The 23054-nt window shown below is 46.3% G+C and overlaps 2 protein-coding genes across 2 annotated transcripts in view; one reads left to right on the top strand and one right to left on the bottom strand.

The window, feature by feature from the left end:
* Positions 1-12500, bottom strand: part of NCF4 (neutrophil cytosolic factor 4) — an 80563-nt gene extending 68063 nt beyond the window's left edge. Inside the window, exons 1-2 of the mRNA XM_064654992.1 lie at positions 12423-12500; positions 11645-11749 (exon numbers count right to left, since the gene is read on the bottom strand). The gene's annotated coding sequence lies outside the window, so the exon portion shown is untranslated. The remainder of the gene's footprint in view (positions 1-11644; positions 11750-12422) is intronic.
* A 675-nt stretch (positions 12501-13175) lies between these two features.
* The window catches only part of CACNG2 (calcium voltage-gated channel auxiliary subunit gamma 2), a 53632-nt gene continuing 43753 nt past the window's right edge, over positions 13176-23054 (top strand). The window contains exon 1 of the mRNA XM_064655009.1: positions 13176-13386. Coding sequence (XP_064511079.1) covers positions 13176-13386 — 211 coding nt within the window. The remainder of the gene's footprint in view (positions 13387-23054) is intronic.

Here is a 23054-nt window from a genome sequence, read left to right as displayed (position 1 = left end):
AGTCTGAGCAGGAGCTCTTCAGGGGCCATGTTAGCCCCTGCAACATCTCTCTTGGCCTAAGGGCACATCATCTCTCTGCTTCTTGTGTCCTATTTCCTTCTCCTGCTGTCATCTTGCCTTGAGAACAATGTCTTCTGAGCCAGTTGCCCTTGGCTCTATTGACCCGGAACAACAACGCTTGGGGGAGGGAGAAAGAAGAGAGCTACTCAGTCTCCAGGCTTTTCAGGGCTCTTTAGCTGTTGTGACTCCCTGTCGAAGTCACCTGAGAGATGGGGATGTTGCTCAGACGAGAGTGTAATTTCCTGGCAGGAGACCACCAGCCGAGTCCTGGCAGCCTCATCTTGGCTCTTCAGAGCTTGCTGCAGTGTAACTTTCACAGACATTGGCGGTTCTCATTCTGAATTGGGAGTTTTGGTGGGGGTTTTGGATGGTTGGGTTTTTTTTTTTACTGCTTGGGGGTCTTCCTCTCGTTCTTCTGCCATGACTTCACATATTTCCTCCCCTAGAGCTGTTTGTCAAGAGAAGCCTGGAATTGCTCTCTTTCCTGGTCTCTGAGATTGAATTGGCAATGTTTAAAAGGGAAATATAACAGACCCTACATGTCAAGTTGGGGTCAGGGAAGGGGTCAGTTTGATGAGTTTCCCTCCAGCCAGATATGCATCAACTGGAGAAATGTGGAGCCTGTAATCTTTCTGCACAAGTACTGGAAAAATAGACAATAAGAGGACTTCCAGTTAAGGACTGTGAGCAAAAGGGTATAAAGGCAGAAGTGATCCACTTCTGTGTCCCAAACGGGAAATGCAGGAGCAGTAGGGGAAAAGGAACATGTAGAAAATATGTAGGTCTATATTCGTTCATGAAGAGCACAAAGGATTTGCCGAGGCAGAGTGGAAGCATGGGATTTAGGGATGGGAAGATCTAAGGCTTTTCACGGCTCGTAGAATGGTACATGGAATAAAGTGGGAGGAAAAGTAGTTTTTGCATGAGCCATTGAGGCAAAATGGGGATACAGGGTAGAGCTGAATGACCTTGCAGGTGGTAAGTATAAATAACTGAAGATTTTCAGGACCAAGATCTCGGGGCCAAGGTCAGTCTGGGGGATTCAGAGCCATGATGAGACAGGTCAGTGGTAGCCATCAGTTTAGATTCAAGATATGAGGCTTGTGTTAGAACAAGGCAGAAAGAGTTAAAGTCTGTGTGACGGGATTGACACTGGCAATAGCAAGAATCCAGAATGATAAACCTAGGAGTAGTGTGGGGAGATGAGAAGAGCGAGCTGTGATGCTGTGAGCAGCAGTGGCTGGAGACAGCATATCCAGATGAGACCAGAAAAAATAAACTAGGTAAGCTAAGGGCACCGTCAGACTATCAGGGTGGAAGGGTGTGAAGAGATGTTGGAAATTCATTTTGAGTACAGTTCTTCAGAAAGGATTTCTGAGTGGAGGGAAATAAATGTCTACAATTGTTACCTAAACATCTTCATAAACATATTTAAAACACAAATTAATTCCTGCACTATCTCTATTTTCTTTTGCCAGAAAGTGTCATGATTTTTCTGCTTAAACTCTTTATTTTTGGACGGTGGGGGGAACAACACATGCACTTATACCTAACTGTGGCTGCAGCATCCTGAATACATTATGTTCATCTATTCAGGGAATGGAAAGAGAACCTGCACCTCATCTGACCAAGCAGAAGTGTCCACTACAAATTGAGCACTGGCATCTCACAACAGAAACTTCATGATCAGTTCATAAAGCAGAAAACCTCCCAAGAATATCAATATTTAACCTCAAAAAAAAAAATAGAAAACATGCAATGTGTGTGAGGTCAGTGGAAGGCAGGTAGAAATTACTCTGTTCATGAGTAAAATTACCTACAATAAAAAATGCCTTCCACTCTGCATGGAAGGAATCTCTTTTCTGTGTTGGATTCCCTTCTCTGCTTTTGCTAATTCATTTTGACTCCTGTGAAGCCTTGCTTTCTTGTAGTCTAACAGTTGTGTGTGGCCACTGTGTGTGATATCTATGACTTTGTTTCTGTTATATTGGGTGGCTTCAGTTTGAGGCCCACAAAACTGGTTTTGAAATTCAGGTTGTAGCTGAAGCATCAGGCATAAAATCAGCTTGTATGCACAACAGAAGAGAATATCTAGGAAAGATGTCTTACAGGGTTAAGATAATGCTTTTCAGTGCTGTTGTCAGCAGAGAGAGGCTGCAATGAATGTGAAAATGTTAGATGAGGAAGGAAGGCTGGTGGGTTTGGAAAAGAGTAACAAACAAGTATAGGTTTTTTGTAACAGGTAAATGCAGAAGAAAGGATGTTGCAAGTCTCTGGATGCAGATATCTGGGGAGGCAGTGGAGGAGGAAAAGTAGCATTCTTGAACAATGTCATGAAACTGGGGAAGGGCAGGAGGACATTTCTGGTATGAGCAAAAGCAGAGTAATATAGACCCTGTCCTCTAGTTTTTGCACCTATTAAAGTATGGGGAGTATTTCCCTTAGGCAGTTTCTCTTGCTGGCCTTCACAGCTGATTGCCAGTAGGGTGGCTTTCTCATCACTGAGACAGAAGTGATCACTGGATTCCATCTCTGTCCATAGCTATTTTGATATCTAATTCCTCTTCACTGTCTGTGCCTCTTGCCTTTTTCCTCCTGTCTCAGCACATGGAGGTCTTACCTTACAACTATATGTTCCCACAATTCTGCTACACCTCCCATGATAACAGCCCTCCCCGTGACCTTAAGACTACTTAGATCCTCCCATGTGCTTTTTTTTCTGGGGTTATGCTGTGGTCAGAAAAATAACCACTGGTCCTTCCATCCACTACCACCCTCTCCTACCCCTCTCCTCTCCATCTGGTATTAGGGAAGACCTTGTGCCTGATTCAGCTGGCTAGTTCTGGCACAAAGCTGGACTGGTATGGGAGCGAGAGCTGTGCCCATGTCAGATGTTTGTCTCTGTGCGGGTGAGGGGCATCCAAGGCAGGCACCCTTTCCTCCTTTTATCAGACTGCGCTCATTTATTATACCATCTGTTTTCCCAGTGCCTGAGATGATGCTGGGGATATGTGACTTGGGGCACTCAGGCAGAAACTGGCCTGCACAAGGCCGGCCATGTGTTTGCCTCCTAGCAATGCAGCGGTCAGCAGCAAATTCTTTGCTGCCGCCTCCTCTCAGTATGGGAGAGAACAAGTGTGGGCCTGGGTGTGTAGGAGACACAAAGAGATGAAATATAGCGGGGAGAGAAGGGGAGAGAGACATGGGGGTACATGTGTGTCAACTGGAGAGAACTGTGGGAAGGAGGGACAGACAGACAGATGGGTGGAGGTGGGGAGAAGGAAAGAAGAATGGATTGAAGGGAGGGAAAAACACAAGGAACTGTGCAGAAGGAGACAAAGAAATGGACTGGCTGGGGGACAGGAAGAGAAAGGCTGTGAAGGAACGAAAGATTTGGCAGATTTGGCAGAAAGGCAGTTTTGGCAGGGTTGTGATGTGGAGATAGATGGATTGTCTGTGCGAGAGAGATTTGTGCCAGCCAGGTACTGCAGTCATAGGTAAGTGGATAACTACAGAGCTAGAGATAAATTTTGTGTGTGTGTGTGTCTGTACGGGTGTGCATGTGTTTGTACAGGACTGAGTAAGGGTGAGCTTATTGAATGACAGTGAGGAAGAGGAGCCCTAAGGAAAGAGGAGAGATGAAGCAGAGGAAGAAAAGAACAAGGCTAGAGATGAACCCTTGGAGTGCATTGGGCAGAGGGGAGGAAGGGGATTTGTATGAGAAGAAGGGAGACTGAAAGCACTTATATGTTTGGGGCTGAAGTTTTCTTATTGGAACCTGACAGAGGACACAGGGCAGAGATCAGAGCACATTCCCTGCTACTAAACAGAAGCATTCTTATGCATGCAGGGCTCGCTGCCAGTGCACAGAGAGACCCAGTGGACCCAGGAATGTAAATGCCACTATGCTAGTGCAGACTCTTTCCTGCCTGCTGAACTGCAATGTATACCTGAGCATTTGCAACCTGTGGACTGCCTATTTCAAGCGTACTTGCTTGACTACTAGAAGCTGTTAAAGATGGCAGCTCAGGCATTAATTTTTCCTCTTTTCCCCCTCCTCTTGCCCTTTCCTCAGAGTGTACTCACAGTGGAAAAGGAGATATGAAAAAGTAGTGCCCAAATTGACAGGCACCTTCTTGATTCTTCTACCTTATGTCACAGATAACACCTTGCTTTCCTGCCTGACTTGACCTCTCTCCCTTCCCTTCAACCCTTTCTGTTCTATTCTTTCCTCTGCCTTTTTCATCTCTTTCTTTCTCTCTTCCTTCAACTTTCTATAATTTTAAATTTTTACTCTTCCCTGTATCTCCATCCCCCTTTCTCTATTGTGTTCCAGACTAGGAGCCCTGTTCCTTTTTCTGCTCCTTTTTCTCTCCCTGATTCCTCCATCTCCTTCTGTCTGTGCCTGTCTGCCTGCTTTCTCTCACTCACTGTCTGTCTCTCTTGAACTGGGTTGTGAATTCTGTTGGCATCGGAGCGGGACAAACTGTAAAACCAAGGTTCCCGGAGGGCCAGGTTGTGATCATTTTATTTTTACAATGTCCTTGGATGTGTAAAGGTGTTTGTTTGAGGGGGAGGAGCAGTGCATGAGCTCCATGTGGGAGAAGAGAGAGGAGTGCAGGCCAGAACGAATGAAGCTTATAACCAATATAGGTCAGTTGCAGAGAAGAGTCCCAATGGTCTGTGAAATAGAGAAGTGCTTTGTCGCTTCAGACTGGCTTGTGGAAAGATGGCAAATGAATAGTTTTATCTAACAGACACAAGCAGCCTGGAAAAGTGTCCTCTCAAAGAATGCAGTAGTTATGAGCATGGGAGGAGGATCAGCTCTTCACAGGTCACTGCTTATCTTCCAGCCACCCCCATAACCCAGGAGGGAATAACCACCCTTTCTCCTGCTCTGAGCTGTCTTCTCCTGTGCATGTTCCTCTGTCCCTGACATGGAGTGGGGAGCATGGCCGAGATACATTTCTCTGTGCCCCCAACAGACTCGCTTACTGTGCCAAAGTGGACAACAACAGAGCAAACAAATTAGAGAAACACAAAGGAGAACCCTAATTCCACACCCTTGGAGGATGGACTGGAGTGCTTGGTCAGCCTCTGCTGAGGTCGGTGCTGCCAAGGAGACCCACTTAGCCAGCATCATCAAGGCCCTGAACTTGGTCTGATGGAGCTGTATGAGCCAAGTGCACTGCTGGGAGTTGTTTTGCTCTGCAGTAGACTCCTCACTTCCTATGATTTGCCACTGTATGAGTAACCTCTGCTTTCAGATCTTTCCCAGAAATTTTCAAAAATGGTCAGTAGCTGCACTGAATGACTGAAAGTGTCAAATACTGATGAACCCACCTATTGCCTTGGGATTTAATTTCTGTTAAGAAATTTGTTGGTTTATGAGGCCAAAGTTAATCTGTTAAAATTACATTAAAATATCAAAACAGAAATCCACATTTTCAGAGGTATTTGGAGCCCCTACATCTCTCTGAATTCGATGTGAGATGCTGACTGCTCAGCACAACTGAAAATCAGGCCAGTTCTTCGATGTCTAAACAGGGAGTTAGAAACCTAAATAGACGTATGTGTTTTGCTTGCTTTTTTAAAATAGACCTTTATTCCCAAGGCGGAGAATACCACCTTTTCTATCGAATTTCTATCCATGGAATACTCTTCCGTGCATCACCATAATGCTTCAGTCTAGCATTTGACTGGCTTAATCTGATGTGTTTAACCTACTTCCTCGATAGGAATTCACATGGGGGATCCTAAGCCATTACAATGGTAATGTGAAACCAAATCCTAGGAATTCATACAATAGCTCTGAGGACACAATATATCAGCTGACTTTCTCTGAAACAGTGTTTTAGGTACATACACATCTCACAGGATGCCACTCTGACCATGTGGGACTACAGAAATAAACTCTTCTCACATTAAAATTGGTAGCCTGTTACTGACACCAGTGCGATATGGTAATTCTGAATTTTTCTAGGAAAATTCTTAAAAACTGAACTCCTGAATAGGTGTTGGGATATGGGCTGCTCTTGATTTGTCCCTCTGAAAATTCGGAGTGACAAAATAACATATCCTAGGGACTAACCATTTCTCTTGTTTTTCTTAGGATGTTCCTTCAAGAATCTCTTTTGACTCTGATTTATTACTGAACATCAGAGAAGTTAAAAGTTCAGTATTCCTCTCCCTGATATCCTAAACTATCTGACAGAAGAAGAGCTAGGGATGTCCTAAAGGAGAGGAAAAGTCTGCATAGCTGTCTTGCTGAAGGGTTCCCTGTGTCAGTACCACCAGACCTAGGAGAGCAAGTCTGCCCCCATGAAGGAAGCCCAGTGATACCTCTGTAGCTGCAGAGGACTAGATGGCAAAAGCTCATATTTGGGCTGGGCTGTGGCTTTAAATGATGATACTGAATAGATGAGGCTGCACAGGATCCTCTGGACTGTCCCCGTCTGTGCCCTTTACACTGAAAGAAAGATTGATATCACAGAATATCGATCAGTGTCAACACGAACCATCCTCACTGTAGGCCTCACCTTTGCCTCAGCATTTATCATTGTGCTGATGCTTCCAGGAAGATTCTGAAAACCTTCAGTTCAGAAAAAAATAAGGCCTTTCTCTTTTTTGCCTTATTCTTTGCAATTCTTTGATTACTGATATGTTTGCATGAAAATAGGCTTTTTTTCTTCTTTAAGAACTAAATCACAGCCAATGCACATTTCCTCACTGGTGTTTCATAAACCTATTTGTCATGAAACAATGACTTTTTTTAACTTGAGGATTCTGAAGTTGACTAGAAGAGACCATCACTTCCATAATAGCAGATCAAGAGTGAGAGTCTAATCTACTTACAGTCAGTGGATGGATGGACAAAGGCTTTAGTGGGGGCAACACAGTTATTTGTGCCCATATTTCAGGCACAGTGGGCAGTGAGACCCACTGCCTCTCTGATGCATTCTGGAGACCTTTCTCTGTGGCATAACCTTTTCACCAACTTTTTGTTGCCTAGCATATGCTTTCAAGGTTGGATTTATATGAATGCCAGCGGGAACTGTCTGTGCCTTGTTTTGGACATGAATGGGAAGAAAAAAAGAGGATTTCCATGGAAGATCTGGGAATACAGCACAAGAAAAGCAATGGCTGTATGCTTGTGAATAAGTGGGTCTCAAGCTGGATTTCTGTGGTGTATGGTTTATGCAGGGATAAGGGTGTGTAGAGGCACGTATTTATTTATACACAAGATGGTTCATCATGAAGGTAGCTTGGGATTATAAATCAAGTGTAGAAAAACATGTGCTCTGGAGAGGATAAGTGTGAGGGACAGCATCTGAGTGGAGGATAGTGCCTTTAGTTTAGCATAGTTATGCCAATACATAGGGATAGACATGCTGGTGTGAGGGGGAATGTTCTCACAACTTTTCTCTGCTAGTCTTATTCAGTAAGTTTGTATATATATGTATGCATATATCCTTACTGTGGGTACTTTACCAAATGCTAAAATTCCAGCTAGAGTGACTTGTTAGTAGCCTGCCCTCTGTTAGAGCTAATGGGTTGCAGGCATTGATTTTTTTTTCTGTTTCTATTGATTAGGAGGCTGCTGTACATACAAACCTTAGCACAGCATGGAAAGAGAAAGGGAGGCAAAATAGTTCACATCCCAGCAACTCATCATGACGGAAAATTCATCCTGGGAATCTCTGTCTTCTCCAACCCACAGGGTTCATGAGATGATACTTTTTTTTTCCCAACCATCTTCAAATAGCAAACATTTCAAAGGTTACCATTCAATGGAAGAAAAGGTTGCATGAGAAAAAGAAGTCTCACATGGGAAGCACAGGAGTTCTAGCTTCAAAACTCAAAATGAAACAGATCTCCTGGGTATCCATGGGTACCCAACTCATTCATAACAGCACCCAGATCCCACTAAAATCAGCTCGAACACTTTCACTTGGGTGGGCTTTGTGATTATGTTCTGAATTTTTCTGTGCCTCAGTGCCTCTGCGAACTAATGAACATGTTACTTTGTAAGAGGGTTGTGAGAGGCTAACTGAACTGTTTGCACAACATTTAGCTTGGAAGAGGATATAGGTCAGAAACTGAGGGACTTATGTATGGCAGCATTATAACCTCATATTTGGTGCCTGCCAGAATTCCACTCCTGTCTATCACGAGTTTTTTGTGCACTCTCAGGGCAGTACCCACACCAGTTCTGCATGGAAATATGCTCATTTTAACTGTTAGATCTCTGTATCCCATATATCAATTTCTTTCTTACTTTCTATAAGAAAGTGTTACACTAGAGATAACTTTGCTGTAGGATTGAATATTTGACGTTTAAACTGTCTTTTAAGTTGATCTTCAAGTTATATGAACCTGAAGATAAGAAAAGAGGACCGGTGAGGCTTTTTCCGTGTGTATTCATCTCCCTATCTCTATCTCATCTCAATTTCTAGCTCCTTCACTTGTGATTCTTTGGCAAAAACCCACAAATCTTCTTTTCTTAGCTTGCTAGTTTGTTAAATTGGTCTGAGGAAACCACCAGCATGAAGATACGATGCAAATAACGTTTCTTAAGTGCTTTGGGACCCTCAGCTTTGGATATCAGTGATGACTGTTCTGATTGCCCCCTCTGCTTGTCTAACCATACAGATATGTGACATTTTTCTTTCTTCATGAACTATCGTACATTTTAGTTCTCTTTCTGCACCTTATCTCACTTTTATCTTCTCTGCCCCACTGGCTTCCAGTTCTATGATCATCACCCTAACCCCAATTTGTTTTTCCTAACATCTCCTCTGCTGGTGCATCTGCCTATTAACACCTCTGCTCTGCCTGCAAATACAGCTGCATCAACTCCATCTCTTTTACATCTCATTACAGCAACTCCTTCTGAGCTGGCCTCCCCAGGATGAAGATTCCTAGATACCAATTTTTATACTCTATTGCTGTCTGATTTTATCCTATGTGCCAAAGAGCTCCACTGCAGCACTCAATCCACAAACACTCTATTCAGTCTCATTACCATCCCATGGAGTTCCTTCTGACTTTGTGCCCTTCATCTTGCTTCCTGTATCTTTCTCATGCCCCTTTTTTTCCTACAGCACTGCCCCTTCTCTCCACAAATAGCAGCACTCTTGGTTTGCCATTGGAAGCAGACTTCCTGTGGCTCCCTGTCTCATCAGCTTCTCATTTCAAGTAATTTAAAATGTAATTTAAAATCTCTCTATTTCCTCCAGACTATTAATTTCTCTCTCCTTACTCTTCTATAGATGTCATTCCGTGTTGTGCTATTCAGGAAGATGCGACTTGTAAAAATCTGCCACAGTGTTTTTATTCTGTGTTCTTGTTTTGTGTTATCATTTTTAATGATTCTTTGTAGGAAAGATGAAATCTCAGCACAGCATCTATCCACAGCACAAGCAGTCACACAGGACAGTCTGGCATTTGCATTGCCTTTGTTCCATTCTTCTCCTGTGGCATTTAGAACTGTAGAGGGATTATTGTGAATGGTCTAAGAGTGCATAAGTAGGGTAGCAGGAAGAGAATTATTTCTGGAAATGGGGAAGTGTGAGGCAGGAAGCCGTATTTGGTTCTGATCCTGAGATGTGCTGAGTTCTCATAGGTCTCACTTCTCTTAGCCAGAGATTAAAGAAATTGCCACCCTGCAAACCTGGCCTTCTTACACTAGCAATTTCTTTTGGGAGAACATGCCCCTCTCTTTTTGCTGTAATACACATTTTTGAGAGTACAGAGTAACTGAGGAGCCCACCTTCCTTGGAGGTATGAGCTCCACAGATTTCCAGAGTGGTTTTCCTATCCACACATGCAATGTTTGTGCCTGATGGATTTGAGGGCCAGAATAACCAGATGAAGTTTTTTCCTCTTCAGAGTTTTTCAGGCTCCTGGCCCAGATTTTCTACCTTCCTTTGAAGAATGAGAACATTTGAATACTGGATAGATTTGGAGAGGAATGACCACCAACACAAAAAGAAAATACTCAGAGTCCTAAGAACTACTTATTCTTCCCTTATGCATTCCCTCTTCAAGGCACCTTCCTTCTTCCAGTGAAAATAGAAGGGAAGGTCCTTGAGTGATCTTCTCTAGCTTTCCCAGAGAAACCCTCACAGAGCCTCCTCTTCAACACAGGCCATCCCTGTATAGCCCTAATCTCCCACCATCTTGGAGGTGTTCTCTGCATCTCTCTACCTCTCAGATTCCTTTGCACCAAGTATAACAGTTCAGAGAGCCTGTCCACAAGCTACCATCCTCCACACTCTTGCAGCAGGCTGTACTCAGGGTACTAAAGATGCTTTGGAGCCACCTCCCCCCTTGTTTATCCCCAGCTTTTTGGCAGCTCTGTGAGTGCAGAAAGAGGCCCTGCAGGCTCCTATGGCAGAGGGCAAGGCTAGGATTCCCTCAGATTAGGCCAGGGTTTGTTCATCCCCAAAAAATATCTCAGTGGCCTCAGTCTGCAATGACTCCTACTACCCCTCCCTTCTGCCTTCCCCAGAGCCTTTCCTTCCTGCTGGTGGTGATCTGCATATGGCTGATGCCAGACACCATGAGTGCTTGCTGATAAACACCTCTACCTTGTTCTCAGCTGTGAGGGCAGCCTGGATTGTACCCTCCCAATAGGGGAAATGATCAAGGGTCTGTAGGGCAGTCAGGGGCCCCTTGGCTGCTTGCTACAGAGCCCTTCATTTCCAATGGTCCCTGGGGCAGATTGTCCTGAAAGGATAGTCTCAGTCAGCACACAGAGAGGGAGAAGGGAGAAGAGACAAATGGAGTTATGAAATTGCGGCATGGCTGAAGCCCTCCAACTGGTTCAACTTCCCAGCACCCACTTCCCTCAGCCCTGCTCCCCCACACAGAACAGCAGTGAACCTAAAGCAGCTCTTCTGGTCTCCTTTTCACTGAACAATGAACCTGATCAGAGAGAAACAAAATCGGTAGCATCAAGAATTAGATTATTTCTTTTCTTTATGATTGTTGCATTAATGAGCAGCTACATGTATAGAACCAGGAGGTGACTAATGTAATTAACCTGGTGTAATGATACTGCTGAGGAAGAGAGAGAGGATTATACCATACTTAGATGTCAGTATTGCACAATTTTGCGTATGTTCTTGGTACTATCAGGTTGTGTCTGACACAGGAAACTTAAGCAGTGATAGATTTCAGGCTGCATCCATTCAGCTCATACATCTTTATGTGTAAAACAAGGATGTGAAAGGTGGATTGCTTTCCGGGAGTTGTGGGGGTGGAGGTATTCCGTTTTGGTGGTTCCTTTCCGTAACAAAATGATAGTAATTACCATAAAACGTCCTTTCTCATGAAGAATCTTCCCAAAATGTCCGCTTCTTGGAGCAGGCATTGGGATTTCACAGAAAGCTATAAAGACAAAGTCAGAACGCACACACTGGGTCCATATAACACTGGTCAGGAGGAGGCAGAGGGACAGAAAACGAGCAACACCAAGACATATGCAACTTGCAGCGAACCCGAGAAGAGTGAAGAGGAAGCACTTAAAAATCATAACAACAGCAATAAGAGCAGAAATACATGCTTGTTTTTAAATTACCCTTCCACGTTACATTTCACCCATCTCCTGGGGAGACAAACGGCTGACTGAAGTTCTGTGCGGGTCTAACTGCGGTGTGCGGGTCACACTCGCGGCTCCAGGCACCTACGGCGGGGATGCGAAGGCGGCTGAGCCGGGGGACGGCGGTGGGGGGCTAAAAGGCGGAAAGCGAGGGAGAGCCCCAGCGTCGCCTTCCCCCGAGCTCCGCGGCGGCCCCCGGGGAGCGACCCTTCGCGGGGCCGGCAGCGCCGGGCGAGGCGCAGGGCGGGGGCAGGCTGCCCCCCCGCCCCTCGCTGCCTGCCTGCTGCCTGCTGCCTGCCCGCGCAGAGCGGAGCGGGGCGGAGGAGGAGGGCGGCTGCCGCCCGCGGATGCTGGGGCGCGGGCGGCGCGGGCAGGGCGGGCGGCGCGGGCAGGGAGCTGTCCTTCAGCACCGCGGGCCGCGGAGCGCTCCGCCCGCACCGCCGCCCGGGGAGCTGTCCTGCAGCACCGGCGGCCCGGGAGCGCTCCGCCCGCACCGCCGCCCGGGGAGCTGTCCTGCAGCACCGCCGGCCAGCGCCGACACCGCCGCCGCCGCCGCGGGGGAGCCGTCCAGCGCCGCGCCGCCGCCGCCGCCTTGATGCAGTAGCGGGGCCCGGGAGTCGCCGGGGGCCGCCGCGGGGCAGGGGGTGCCGCAGCTGGGCTCCGCTCTGCGCCCCCCGCCCGGGAGGGGCGCCGCGCCCGTCCCCCTCCTCCCCCCCCAACCCTCCAGCCCCAGGAGCCCCCCTCTCTCCTCGCCCACCTCCGCCGGGAGCGAGCGCCGCGGCTGTGCGGAAAAGCCATGGGAGGCGAGACCTCGGCACCTGTTCAGCTGAAATCAAGGGCTTACAGTATACTGGGCACTCTGGCTTGGTGGTAGGAGCGAGCGAAAGGAAGGAGAAGCAAGCAAGAAAAAGTGAGAGAGGATTGGAGCGACTGCCGCTGCCGGGAAAAAAAAAAAATAAAAACCCAAGGAAGATAACTGGGAAGGAAAAGGATTTTCATGGCGCAGGCTGCAGAGCTAAGCAAGAAGACTGAAGGTTGCATCTCTGCTCTTACAGTCTCTAACTGTCTAGGTCCAGATAATGAGAGATTGTGTTGAGGATGCTGCTGCTGCTCCCCTGTTCACTGTGGAAGCCATCTCCAAATTAGCCATTACATATGGAAACTGGAGACCAGAATTTTAGAAAAAGGGATTAAGGCGTCTCATTTTGGGGGGGGTTCTCTCTTTATTTGTTTGGTTTTTCTTGGTTCTTTTCTCTCTTTTTTTTTCTTTTTCCTTTTTCCTTTTTTTATATTTCAACCAGAACGTTTCCGATTTAAAAAGCAAGCCTCTTCCCGTGTGGTCTTTCTAATTTACACTCTTTTCCGTGGGCTTTCTTACCTCCCTTTTTTGATATCTATCTCTCTCTCTATACCCATTATATTATTAGTCGGAATTATTATTCTTTTATTTTATTAAACACACACACCCCAAGAATCAGAAGGCGGTTGGGTATTTGTATAATGAAGAATTATGGGGCTCTTTGACAGAGGTGTTCAGATGCTTTTAACCACCGTTGGTGCTTTCGCTGCCTTCAGCCTGATGACCATAGCTGTGGGGACCGACTACTGGCTTTACTCCAGAGGGGTTTGCAAGACTAAAACTGTCAGTGAGAACGAAACCAGCAAAAAGAATGAGGAAGTCATGACCCATTCTGGATTATGGAGAACCTGCTGCCTGGAAGGTATTTGATTCTGGACCTCCACACCCCCCCACCCCCTCCTCTCCCACCACCCCATGTTTCTCCCTCCTCCCCCCCAAAAAATCCCTCCACATTCCACCATTTTCTCACTTCATTCCTTTCACCGTGGTTTGAGAGTGGTGGGCTCAGTTACTCAGGGCACAGAGGCAAGAAGACAGGCAAAACATTCACTGTTCCATTCCCTTCTCCCTTCCTCTTTACCACCCTCCCCCCCACCCACCTTCCCCAAAAATTCACTTCCTCTCTCCAACTGGAATAATGTGTGTGTTAAAAAACCACCGAGAGACCCTTTCAAAAAGCAACTGTGCAGTCTGCCTGTCTTTAGCTTGTTTGTATTGCCTGGGTAAGCAATGCTAAAATGCTGTGTTATTGCTGTGCTCCGGCTGCAACCACAGAGTGAAATAATTGCTCTCTTTGCAAATGGCTTATTTGCAAAGACAAGACTGTGAGTGAGGGGCAGCGTGGGGAGGGGGTGACTGCAAATCACTTTGGATGCAATTATTAGTTCCTTTCAGGAGGGAAAAAGAGAGAAAGGGGAGCAACCCTGGTATGTCCAAAATGCCTCACACACTAAATCTAACAATACCAGTGATCTCAACCAGAGTTCAGAGCATTTTGTAATGTCTGTAAGCAACCACATCTCACTGGGCTGGATGCAAAAGGGAGAGGGGTCTAGTTGGTGGCTGATTGGTTTGGTTTGGGGCTGGAATTTTTCCCCAGTTTGTTTGTTGTTAGAAGGGGGGGGGTGTTCTGGGCTTCTTTTTTTTTTTTTTTTTTTTTTTTTTAAGGTTTATGGTGAAGGCTAAAAATAAACAAGTCTCTGAATGGAAAAATCAGCCCAAGTCTGATGTGGTGAAACTGAACAGCAACTCAGTGACATGTCTGATGGCAGAAGAGACACCGCCGCAGCCAACTTCTGGAATCAGACGTTCTTAAGGGAGGGGGAAAGAAAAGAGGGGCCAGTGATTCGCTTTTAAATATGTATTGCTCAGTACTGCTATTGGTGTACGTGTGGGCTGGGGAGGTGGTCTTCAGCCTGTGCTGAAGGGATAGGGGCAACTGATGTAAATGCGTGGTTTATGTTACACACGTAGTGAGAAGGAGAGAGCGAGAGCACAGGAGCACATTACAGCCCATTGTAAAAGCCCTGTTTATGAATCAGCTCCCAGCTGGACGGTGGGCTGCTGGGGGTTCATGGACATCCAGGGATAAGATCTGTGTCTACCGGTGTCCACCGGAGCTGGGTGTGCCTGGAGATCCCTGATGGGAGAGAAGGGGGAGTGGGTACCGCAGAACTGATTTTCTTAGCCCGGCACAGGGAGATGGAAGGCAGGGGGAAGGGGGGAATAAACTATGTATGTTTTGATGTCTCTCACCAAAGCAAGCTAAAGCTGCTGGTTGGAAATGGTTGTGTCCGGGAAGAAGCATGAATTTCTCCCCCGTTCTTGGTGCAAACGGTTGAGTGATGGCTGAACATGTTTTGAATAGCTAAGTGACTTCATTGAGCGATGGTCTATTTGACGCATACTGCATTTAGTGCCCTTTGTCAACCCAAACTGCTGCCTTTTAACATATCCTGCAGAGGAGCTCTATGCTGAATACTATATGCTGTATCCAAGCCAGAAAATCAATAGCAGTAAATTAATGGGGGATGTTTTAAACACACTTGCTCACACACGCACAGATTTCCTCCAAATAGATAAATATATAGAGTTGTATATTAATAAAAAATGAAAAGCCTTTCACACAGATATTCATTACAACCAGGGAAGGAGACATCTCCTTAATTAAAAATTAAAGAGAGAGAGAAGGGAAAAGAAAAAAAAAAAAAAAGAAGCTCAAATGCAAAGCCATGCAGGGAAGAGAGGCTGCAGGGATGAACTCCCTTCCCTGAGCCATGTCCCCAAGCTGGAGGGAGGAGGGAGGCTGGGGTGGAGATAGGAGGTATGAGGACCCCAGCCAGGAGAGGCAGTGAATTCAGATCATGTCTATCTGCCCACAGAGCCGTACCCAGAGGGACGCGGTCTGAGGGGGAGGAGGAAGGGGCGGGTGAGGTTTGTCAGATTGGAGGAGCTCAGGGCTCCTTCTCCTTTACATCTGACAGGACCCCACAGGCAGTGTGGAGAAGTGGCTTGCATGGCAAAAGAATGTGCCAGGGTGCTTCCAATTAAAAGCTCCGTAGTGCCCCCAGCCCCCACAACACTGCTGCCAGCTGAGGTCCCTTGCCCTCTCTATTGATGCTCTCCAGTGGGCTCAAACTGCAGCCCCGCATGAGGGGTGTGAAGTGCAGCCTGAGCACAAGCTGCATGGCCCTGGCAGGGTGCTCTCCCTTGCCCCAGACATGTGAGGCTTGGGCCAGCCCATTCCCTCAGCCCCTAAATGCTGGGCAGTACTGGCAACTGGGTGCAATGCACCATGGGGGAGCTGAGCCCAGCTCTGAGCCCCTTGCCTGAGGGCACAGGTTGCATTAAAACTTGGATAAAGTCTTGGTAGCAAGAGCATCTCAGCAGAAGGCAAAACCATCGCCATAGGCACAGGCTGATAAGGGTCTGGGCAGCTTCATGGGGTGGCACAGCATAGGTCTGGCACTGCCACTGCTGAGATGCCTCCACGTGGCTTCCAGCAGCCCCACAGCCTGCATTGGGTGGTGGCTGACACTGTCTCAGTCCCAGGACAGCACAGCCAAGTATCTCCACCAGCCCTTGGATGATAGGTCTCTTACTGTCATGTCTGATCACCGTAGAAGGGGTTATCTTCTTTCTCGGCAGAACAAATCAGAAAGGTGTCCCTGGTTGATTTGCTCTCCCTGGTGAAAGCTGCCTGTTGGTGAACAGGAGAGAGAAGGATGCAGCAAAGTCTGCTTTCCCCCATGATACAGAGGGTGGGTAGATTTGTGGATGGAACAGTTTGGTCCCAGGAGGCTGAAAAAAGAGCAAAACCCTTGGATTCTGTTCACAGCCTTCCCACAGTGTGGCAGAGGCATCTGACAAGGGGTGTGGGGCAGACATTCTTCTGCCTGGGGTGGGTGTCAGGGCAGGTCCATACGGTGAGGGGAGGTAGTGAAGAAGAGGGCAGGAGGCTTTATAACAAGAAAATAATCAAAGAAGGAGTCCGATCTGCCATCTACTACTTGTAAGAAGCCTCTGATGACCTTGCCTTCATTTCTGGGGATATGGAAGAAAACTGATGCTAGTCAACACTGTAGGCTGTCAGAGATGGTAGACACCTCATGTTCAAGTTATTGTGTTAAATTACCTTTTCTCTTCTTGGCCAAGAGACCCAGTAACAAAAACGGATGTGAGAACTTAGTCTTGGACTGTACACACAGATATGTTATGGTCAGAATTGCAAGTTCCTCTTGGACAATTTTGTCCCAAGGCTTTCAATTTCTGAGTTCCCCTCTCTTCAGTCATTCTATTCCCCACAAAGGAGTTTCAGTCAACATTTTCAGATCTTTGTGTTGATTCAGAGAGGAGTGTTATTTCGGAAGTTCCTCCTCTCTTGGGATTTCTTTCCCCCCTTTCTTGTGTCCTACAGGATGCCCCTGCTCCACAGTGGGACTCAAGCAGACAGGTGGTGTCAGATCGCAATTCTGATTTTTTTCCTGTTCTTCCTTAAGATGATTCTTTCTCAGATATTGGGGTTGCTCAGATGTGTCCCCAGGCCATTCAAAAGTCTCTACCCTTCAAGAAAAATATCTTTTCTCAGCCCTTTGACTGTGTAGGCACAAAACACATGTACACCAAGCAATTGAGATCTGCAAGCTCATGCCCCACATGGATACTGCACCTCTTACAACTTCGAAATGGCTGCAGATCTTCCAACCTAATTCCTTCTTGGCACCGAGTGCTTTAAAACCACTTTTTATTATGAGTGATGCCTTGCCTAATTCTTTAATTAACTCCTGTAGATCTCCTATAGGATCTCAAAAAGTGAGGGACAATGCCTTATCAGGGTCTTATGAAGCAAGCAAATGAATTGTATTTTATATCTGCGGGTTATTGGTTTTGTCATGTTGTCATTATTATTAGGAAAGAGATAGGTCTGGGAGGCTTTTATACTGAGAAGGAGAGAGAGAAGAGTCCAGAGCAGGCAGGCATGAGTGATGCACATGAGGTTAGACATCCCTGTAGATCTGACTGGTGTGAAGGCAAGTAATTGAATGAATGTTGGTGGAGAAAATAATTCTTGCCTAGAGACCCTTCCCAAGGAAAATTAACGAGCTGATCTGTTCCCTTTCCAGCTTGTTATATCCGAACAGTGCATGAGAGCTAAGTGCAGATTCTGTGTTTGCAAAAATCAAGACCTGACAGCAAAGTGAGGCAGGGCACAGGCAGTGGACAAGCTTCTGCCAGACCATTCTGGTGCTGCGTCGCTTCCTCTCACTGCCTTCTCTCGTTGCTGTTTGTTCCTGGTGCACCTCTTTCCTGTCATGTCCATCTTATGGGTAGGGGGTTTTCCCTATTTTCCCTCTTACCCTTCTCAATTTTCCTTTATTTCAGCCCTTATTTCTGTCAGCATCCCTAGTTTTGCTCTGCAGAATTGCCTACCGTCCTACTTCCAAGGATCCACAAGTCTACTGGGTGCTTTCCTCTGATCCTTGCCAACCTAATCCAGGGCCTTTTCTGAAAATTCGGTGGATATAGCAGTAAATTAAGTCAGGGTCTCCATGTTTTCACAGTTCAGGACCAGGAGTATCCTAGTCCAGCCCTGAGACGCAGCAGGAGGAAATGGCCCGGCACATAGCTGATTGCTGCTGGTGCTGCATCTACCGGGGAGAAAAAGGATTCAGAGCTGGACAGGCCTTGGATGAAGAGAAAGACAAAGGATTTTAAAAATGGGGTGGCAGATGGTGAGGAAGAATTACTCAGGATCCCAGACTTGGGTCAGTTTGGTTCTCCTCTCAGCTAAAATTCACACCTGACTGAAGTCACCAAGAAGACAGGGATTTGAGGGGCTGAGAACTGCAAGCTCAACTCCTTTGTAAGATTTGACAAGGAAATGCTCTTCCTGACTAGTAAGTTGCTAGAACTGACTTTTAAATTGCTTTTAAATTATGAATCTTCCTGCTGACAGAGAAAGAGGAATGGGTTAATATTGTCCTGAAATGCACCAGAAATTGCCTTGCTGAAGAGTGAGAGTGAAATGCAGTGGGAGGGACATGGAGGTGCAGCGTGGCAGCAGTAATGTATAAAGAAATTAGACAGAGATAGAACAAATGCCTCTTTGCCAGGGAGACCAGGAGCTATTCCTATCCAATGTTTCCCTTTTATCCCATCTTTTTCCCCATGCAGCCCTCTGAGCCCCCATCTCACTTGGCTGCAGTTTGGTACGATCTAAGCAAGAGTTTTAGGGGAGGAGAACTGCTGAGGTTTGACAGCAGAATCTCCATATTTATTTAATTTAAAAGCAGTAGCGAGGAGGTTGCCGGGGGGAGCAGGGAACATTTCAAGCTCTCTGATGACTCTGCCCCCTGCCCCTGTTTTAAGAGCAGATTCCCAATCAAGCATACCCGGTTTATCCCAGGGGGAGCCCTCGCTGCTCTGTTCTGCGCTGCTTCTCCCTTCCATATTGCTCTCGTTTTCAGGGGATGTGCTGCTGCCTTTCACGGGCACAAAACCTTCCCCCTTGCAAGGGGCTCTCGGGGAGGGAAGGAGGCTGCTGCCGGGGGAATGGATTACAGCGGGGTTCTCACTTCATCTCCTCCCCCTGCAGCCCCCATCCCAGAGCAACAGCCACCCAGCAGGGGAAACACAGCACAGAACAGTTTAGGCATACACAGAACGTATGGGAAATACAATACACCTAAAAGTTATTTTTCCCTTGCCCGTATGACCCCAGCTTTTTTCTCACCCTCCATCTTTGACTCATTCTATCCATCTCCATTTTAATTTGTTCTCGTTTCCCTCCCCTGTTTTTCTTCTTTATTTTTCCCTTTCATCTTCATGTCTCTTCTGTGGTTTCTCTCAAAAGCATCTTTTCCTTCATTATTTCTCCCTGTTTCTCTCCAAGTTCTCTGAAGCCCATCCCCCTTGTTTTTTCCTCTGTTACATTATCTTGTCCTTGCTCTTCTCTGTCCCCTTTGCTCCTGCCATCTCATCTCTCTATCCTCTTTCCTCTTCTCCCTGCCATCATTTCCCTCCGGCTTTCCCCCACCTTACATACAATCATTCCCTACAGCTAAAGGACCCCATTCTTTTGGAGCTCTGCTGCCTCTATGCTCTAAAGCAACACTTTTCCAACCCCTCTCTGGCTGTCCCCCTCCTCCTTTCTCTGACCAGTGTGCCCCCTCCTCAAAATAGTGTATGACACCAGTTGCAGTCGCTGTCTCCTCTTACCCCCAGGGCAGCTCAGCTACCTCTGAGGGGAGTGAGAACCAAGCCCCTCCCTCTGCTCCATTCAGTGCTCATTGCCTGTGGTCAAGACAACATCCCTCCACTTTGCTGCCTCCAACCTTCCATGGCCAGAGGGCTCACTGGCAGCTCAGCTGATGATCTGGCTCATTTGCGTGCAGCCAGCAACTGGGCTGGAAGGAGCTCATGGCAGCCCTAAATACCCTCCCTGGCAACCCTCAGACATGGATCAGGCCAGGATCCAAACGGAAAATAAGGGTCTCTGTAGCCATAACCTTGGGGCAGTTGTTGTGCGCTACAGTAAAGGATCTCTGGTTGTCGGGAAGAAGAGTCTCAGCGAGCAGCCATCCTTTTCAAGCTGTTTAGAGGGGGGATGATTTTCTCTGGAATTTTCAGTAACACCTAAGGGGGTAAGGTGAATGGGGCTGGAGGCTCCGGGACAGATGGTTGGCTGAATTAACATCAGTGAGGAAGGGCAGAGGGTATTGTCGGCTGGGGAGAAAAGGGGGATTGTATATTGTGCAGGGCTCTACATGAACCATGGTGACTCACTGGATATCAGAAACAGGGATATTGCTGTTAGTGGTCCATTGCAGCACATGGCTGCAAACAGGAAACTCACCACCATCAAGTACCCAGGCATAAGGAACAGAACAGGAGGGATGGCAGAGAGTACAAGAGCAAGGGCTGCCCAAGGGTGGGGTGTTGCTAAGTCAGCATAGGGTTCATAAAAGGAGGACAGGGACAAGGAAGTGTAGGAACAACTGTGTGTATGAAGGCAGTCTGCAAGACTAGACAAGTTTGCCTGGAAAAGGAGGTGAATGAGAGGGAAAGTGATTGGATTGTGTTGAATAATGAATGGGCTAGAGAAGGTGGATCAGTAGCTCTTGATTTCCCCATTTTGTAACACACAGACAAGAGGACCTGATGTGAGTCACCAGAGACCCAGTTAGAGCTTTCTCATTTGATGCATATCAGGGCTGTGGAGCTCATTGCCACTGGAGCTCTCATGGCCAAGTTTTTAACAACATTTAGCAAGCAAGTGGGCATTTATGACAGAGTTCACAAAAATTAAGAGTCCTCCTAATGGATGTGAACAGCATTTTGGGTGTTTTGTAGTTCAGCAATTAAGCCAGTCGCCATAAAAACTAGGATAACATTTCACAAGGGCGGTCTATCCCCTATCTGACTGCCATGTGGTTCTTGCCTCTTCCCTGAAACATTTGTCAGGGATTAAACAGAGCTCAGATTTACTTAGTCTGGCATTTCTTTTGTTTCTAGATGCTATGCTATGCCGTTGCAATGTAAGGTGCAAACTAGGCCTGCGTTTCTGCTGGTGTCAATGACTGCCCTAATTTGACAAATTAACAGCGAGTTTAGGTATTTCTATCATATTTTTCTAGGAAGGATCTGGGATAGAGGGCAATTAAGAACATATGAATTAAGTGGAGTCCTTTTTCTTCACACCCCAGGGTATAAAATAAGTAGTTAGCAATGAAGGTGCTATATATGTGCAAAGAATTATTATTGTTGAAGTCCCTGCTTCCCAGAAAGCAATAGGCTTTGGGTCTCTTTGATGCTATCACGACTAAATTAGAAACGAGGTTGTCTCTTTTCTCTTGTATCTGTGGAAATGATTACTGAACTGGCATCTGATGACGTACAATACTGTAGTGTTTCTATGCACAAGAGATGGAGGCCCAGTTCTCCCCTTGTTTGCACTGATGTAACCTCACTGACTCGGAGGGAGCCACGCTGCTTACGCTGTCCGTGTAGGCAAGGGGAGAATGAGGCTGAGGAAGGGCTGTGCGTGCTCTAAACAGCCATGCCCCCAAGGTCACTGCGTGTCCCTGCTTTGCCAGTGACGTACCCAATAAACCAGGGGCTAAATTCACTTCTGGTGTGAGTGGGTGTGACAGCCCTAAAGTTAATGAGATTCTGCACTTATTTACACCAGCTGCTCACCCAGTCCAGCAGTTTCTCTTTTAACTATTCATATTTTCGTTGTCTTTCACCGTCATTAGAAAAATTCAACCTGGCTGCCCCCCCCTTGGGGCAAGAATCCTCTTACAGACTTGTCACCCTGGATGGGTGAGCGTGTAAAATGACAGTGGTGACCACAAACCTGCTGGCGTTCACCTTTCTTTTTTTCTTCTGTCTGCATTTCTATCTTTCATTGAATCTACTTTTTTTTATTGACAGCTCTGTGTCTCCCAGCCCCATTTGTTCTCCTTGTGTTACAGAAAAGCTCTCCCATAAAATTCCAAACTACACAATCAGAATTTTCATACCAAGCCCTGCAGGATAGGTGAAATCCACTTGTTTCTGTGTCACAGGCTGCTAAAGTATTTATACTAGCTTCCTATCAAATCTATAACTCCCCAGAGAAGCATATGGACTTTATCCTGCACCTCCTATTCCCCCAGAGCATATACTCCTATCTGCTGGCTGTGAAAAACAGAAAATGAGGATGGTATACAAAAACCCGAGAATGCAGTGACATTCTATTCATGGGTAGGGATTTTTCTCATGTGTGTTTTTGCTAGAAGCAAACAACTATAAATTTCTGTTTTGGCTTGTTGTATAAAGTATACATTCTGTCAAATAAAGAATAACACTATCCACCTCCGTCCCCTGGATTTTCTATCCCTTTCTGATTTTTCTCTTCCTATTTCTCAGTTTTCACTCTCCTCCTGAACATGATATTTATTTTTAGTGCCTGTTTTATTTTTCTCCACCCACTGCTTCATAACTACATTTCATTCTTAAATTTGCTATCACTCAGAGAATTTCTCTCTCTCTTTAGGTCTTGTTTATACCACTAGTGTAGCTGCAGTCCAATGAATCATGCTTGAACACTGAATATTTCCCAGGCTTATGGTCATGTTCGTTCAGTATCATAGACCAAGCACTGTGAATCAAATTACTTTTCCTCTAACCCTATTTACTGACTCCTGCAACCTTACTGTGACCTGTCCATTGTAAACAGTAAATTTCTGAGACTCTGTTACTGGAGCTTTATCTCCACTTGAGGATGCTGCCTAATATTTTTCTTTCCTCTATTTTTTCTTTTTCATTCTTGGTTTAATTTTTCTTCATTATCTTCATCAGTCCTCTTCAGAATTCACTGTTTCTTCTTTTCTTCCCTTTTTGTCTGCATCATCTCTCATGTTTCCATTTTTCTCTACCAACCCTAACCCCTGATGACATTTTTTCTCTTCCCTTTACGTTTCTAGCCCATAGTCCTCCTGGGTAGGAACTACTTCCCTTGATTCCATCCCATTCGACCTCTTTGGA

Source organism: Pseudopipra pipra, chromosome 5 (assembly GCF_036250125.1).
Source record: "Pseudopipra pipra isolate bDixPip1 chromosome 5, bDixPip1.hap1, whole genome shotgun sequence".
Classification (NCBI taxonomy): Eukaryota; Metazoa; Chordata; class Aves; order Passeriformes; family Pipridae; genus Pseudopipra; species Pseudopipra pipra.
Note: the sequence above shows the minus strand (reverse complement) of the source record. Positions and strands in the feature narration are given on the sequence as shown.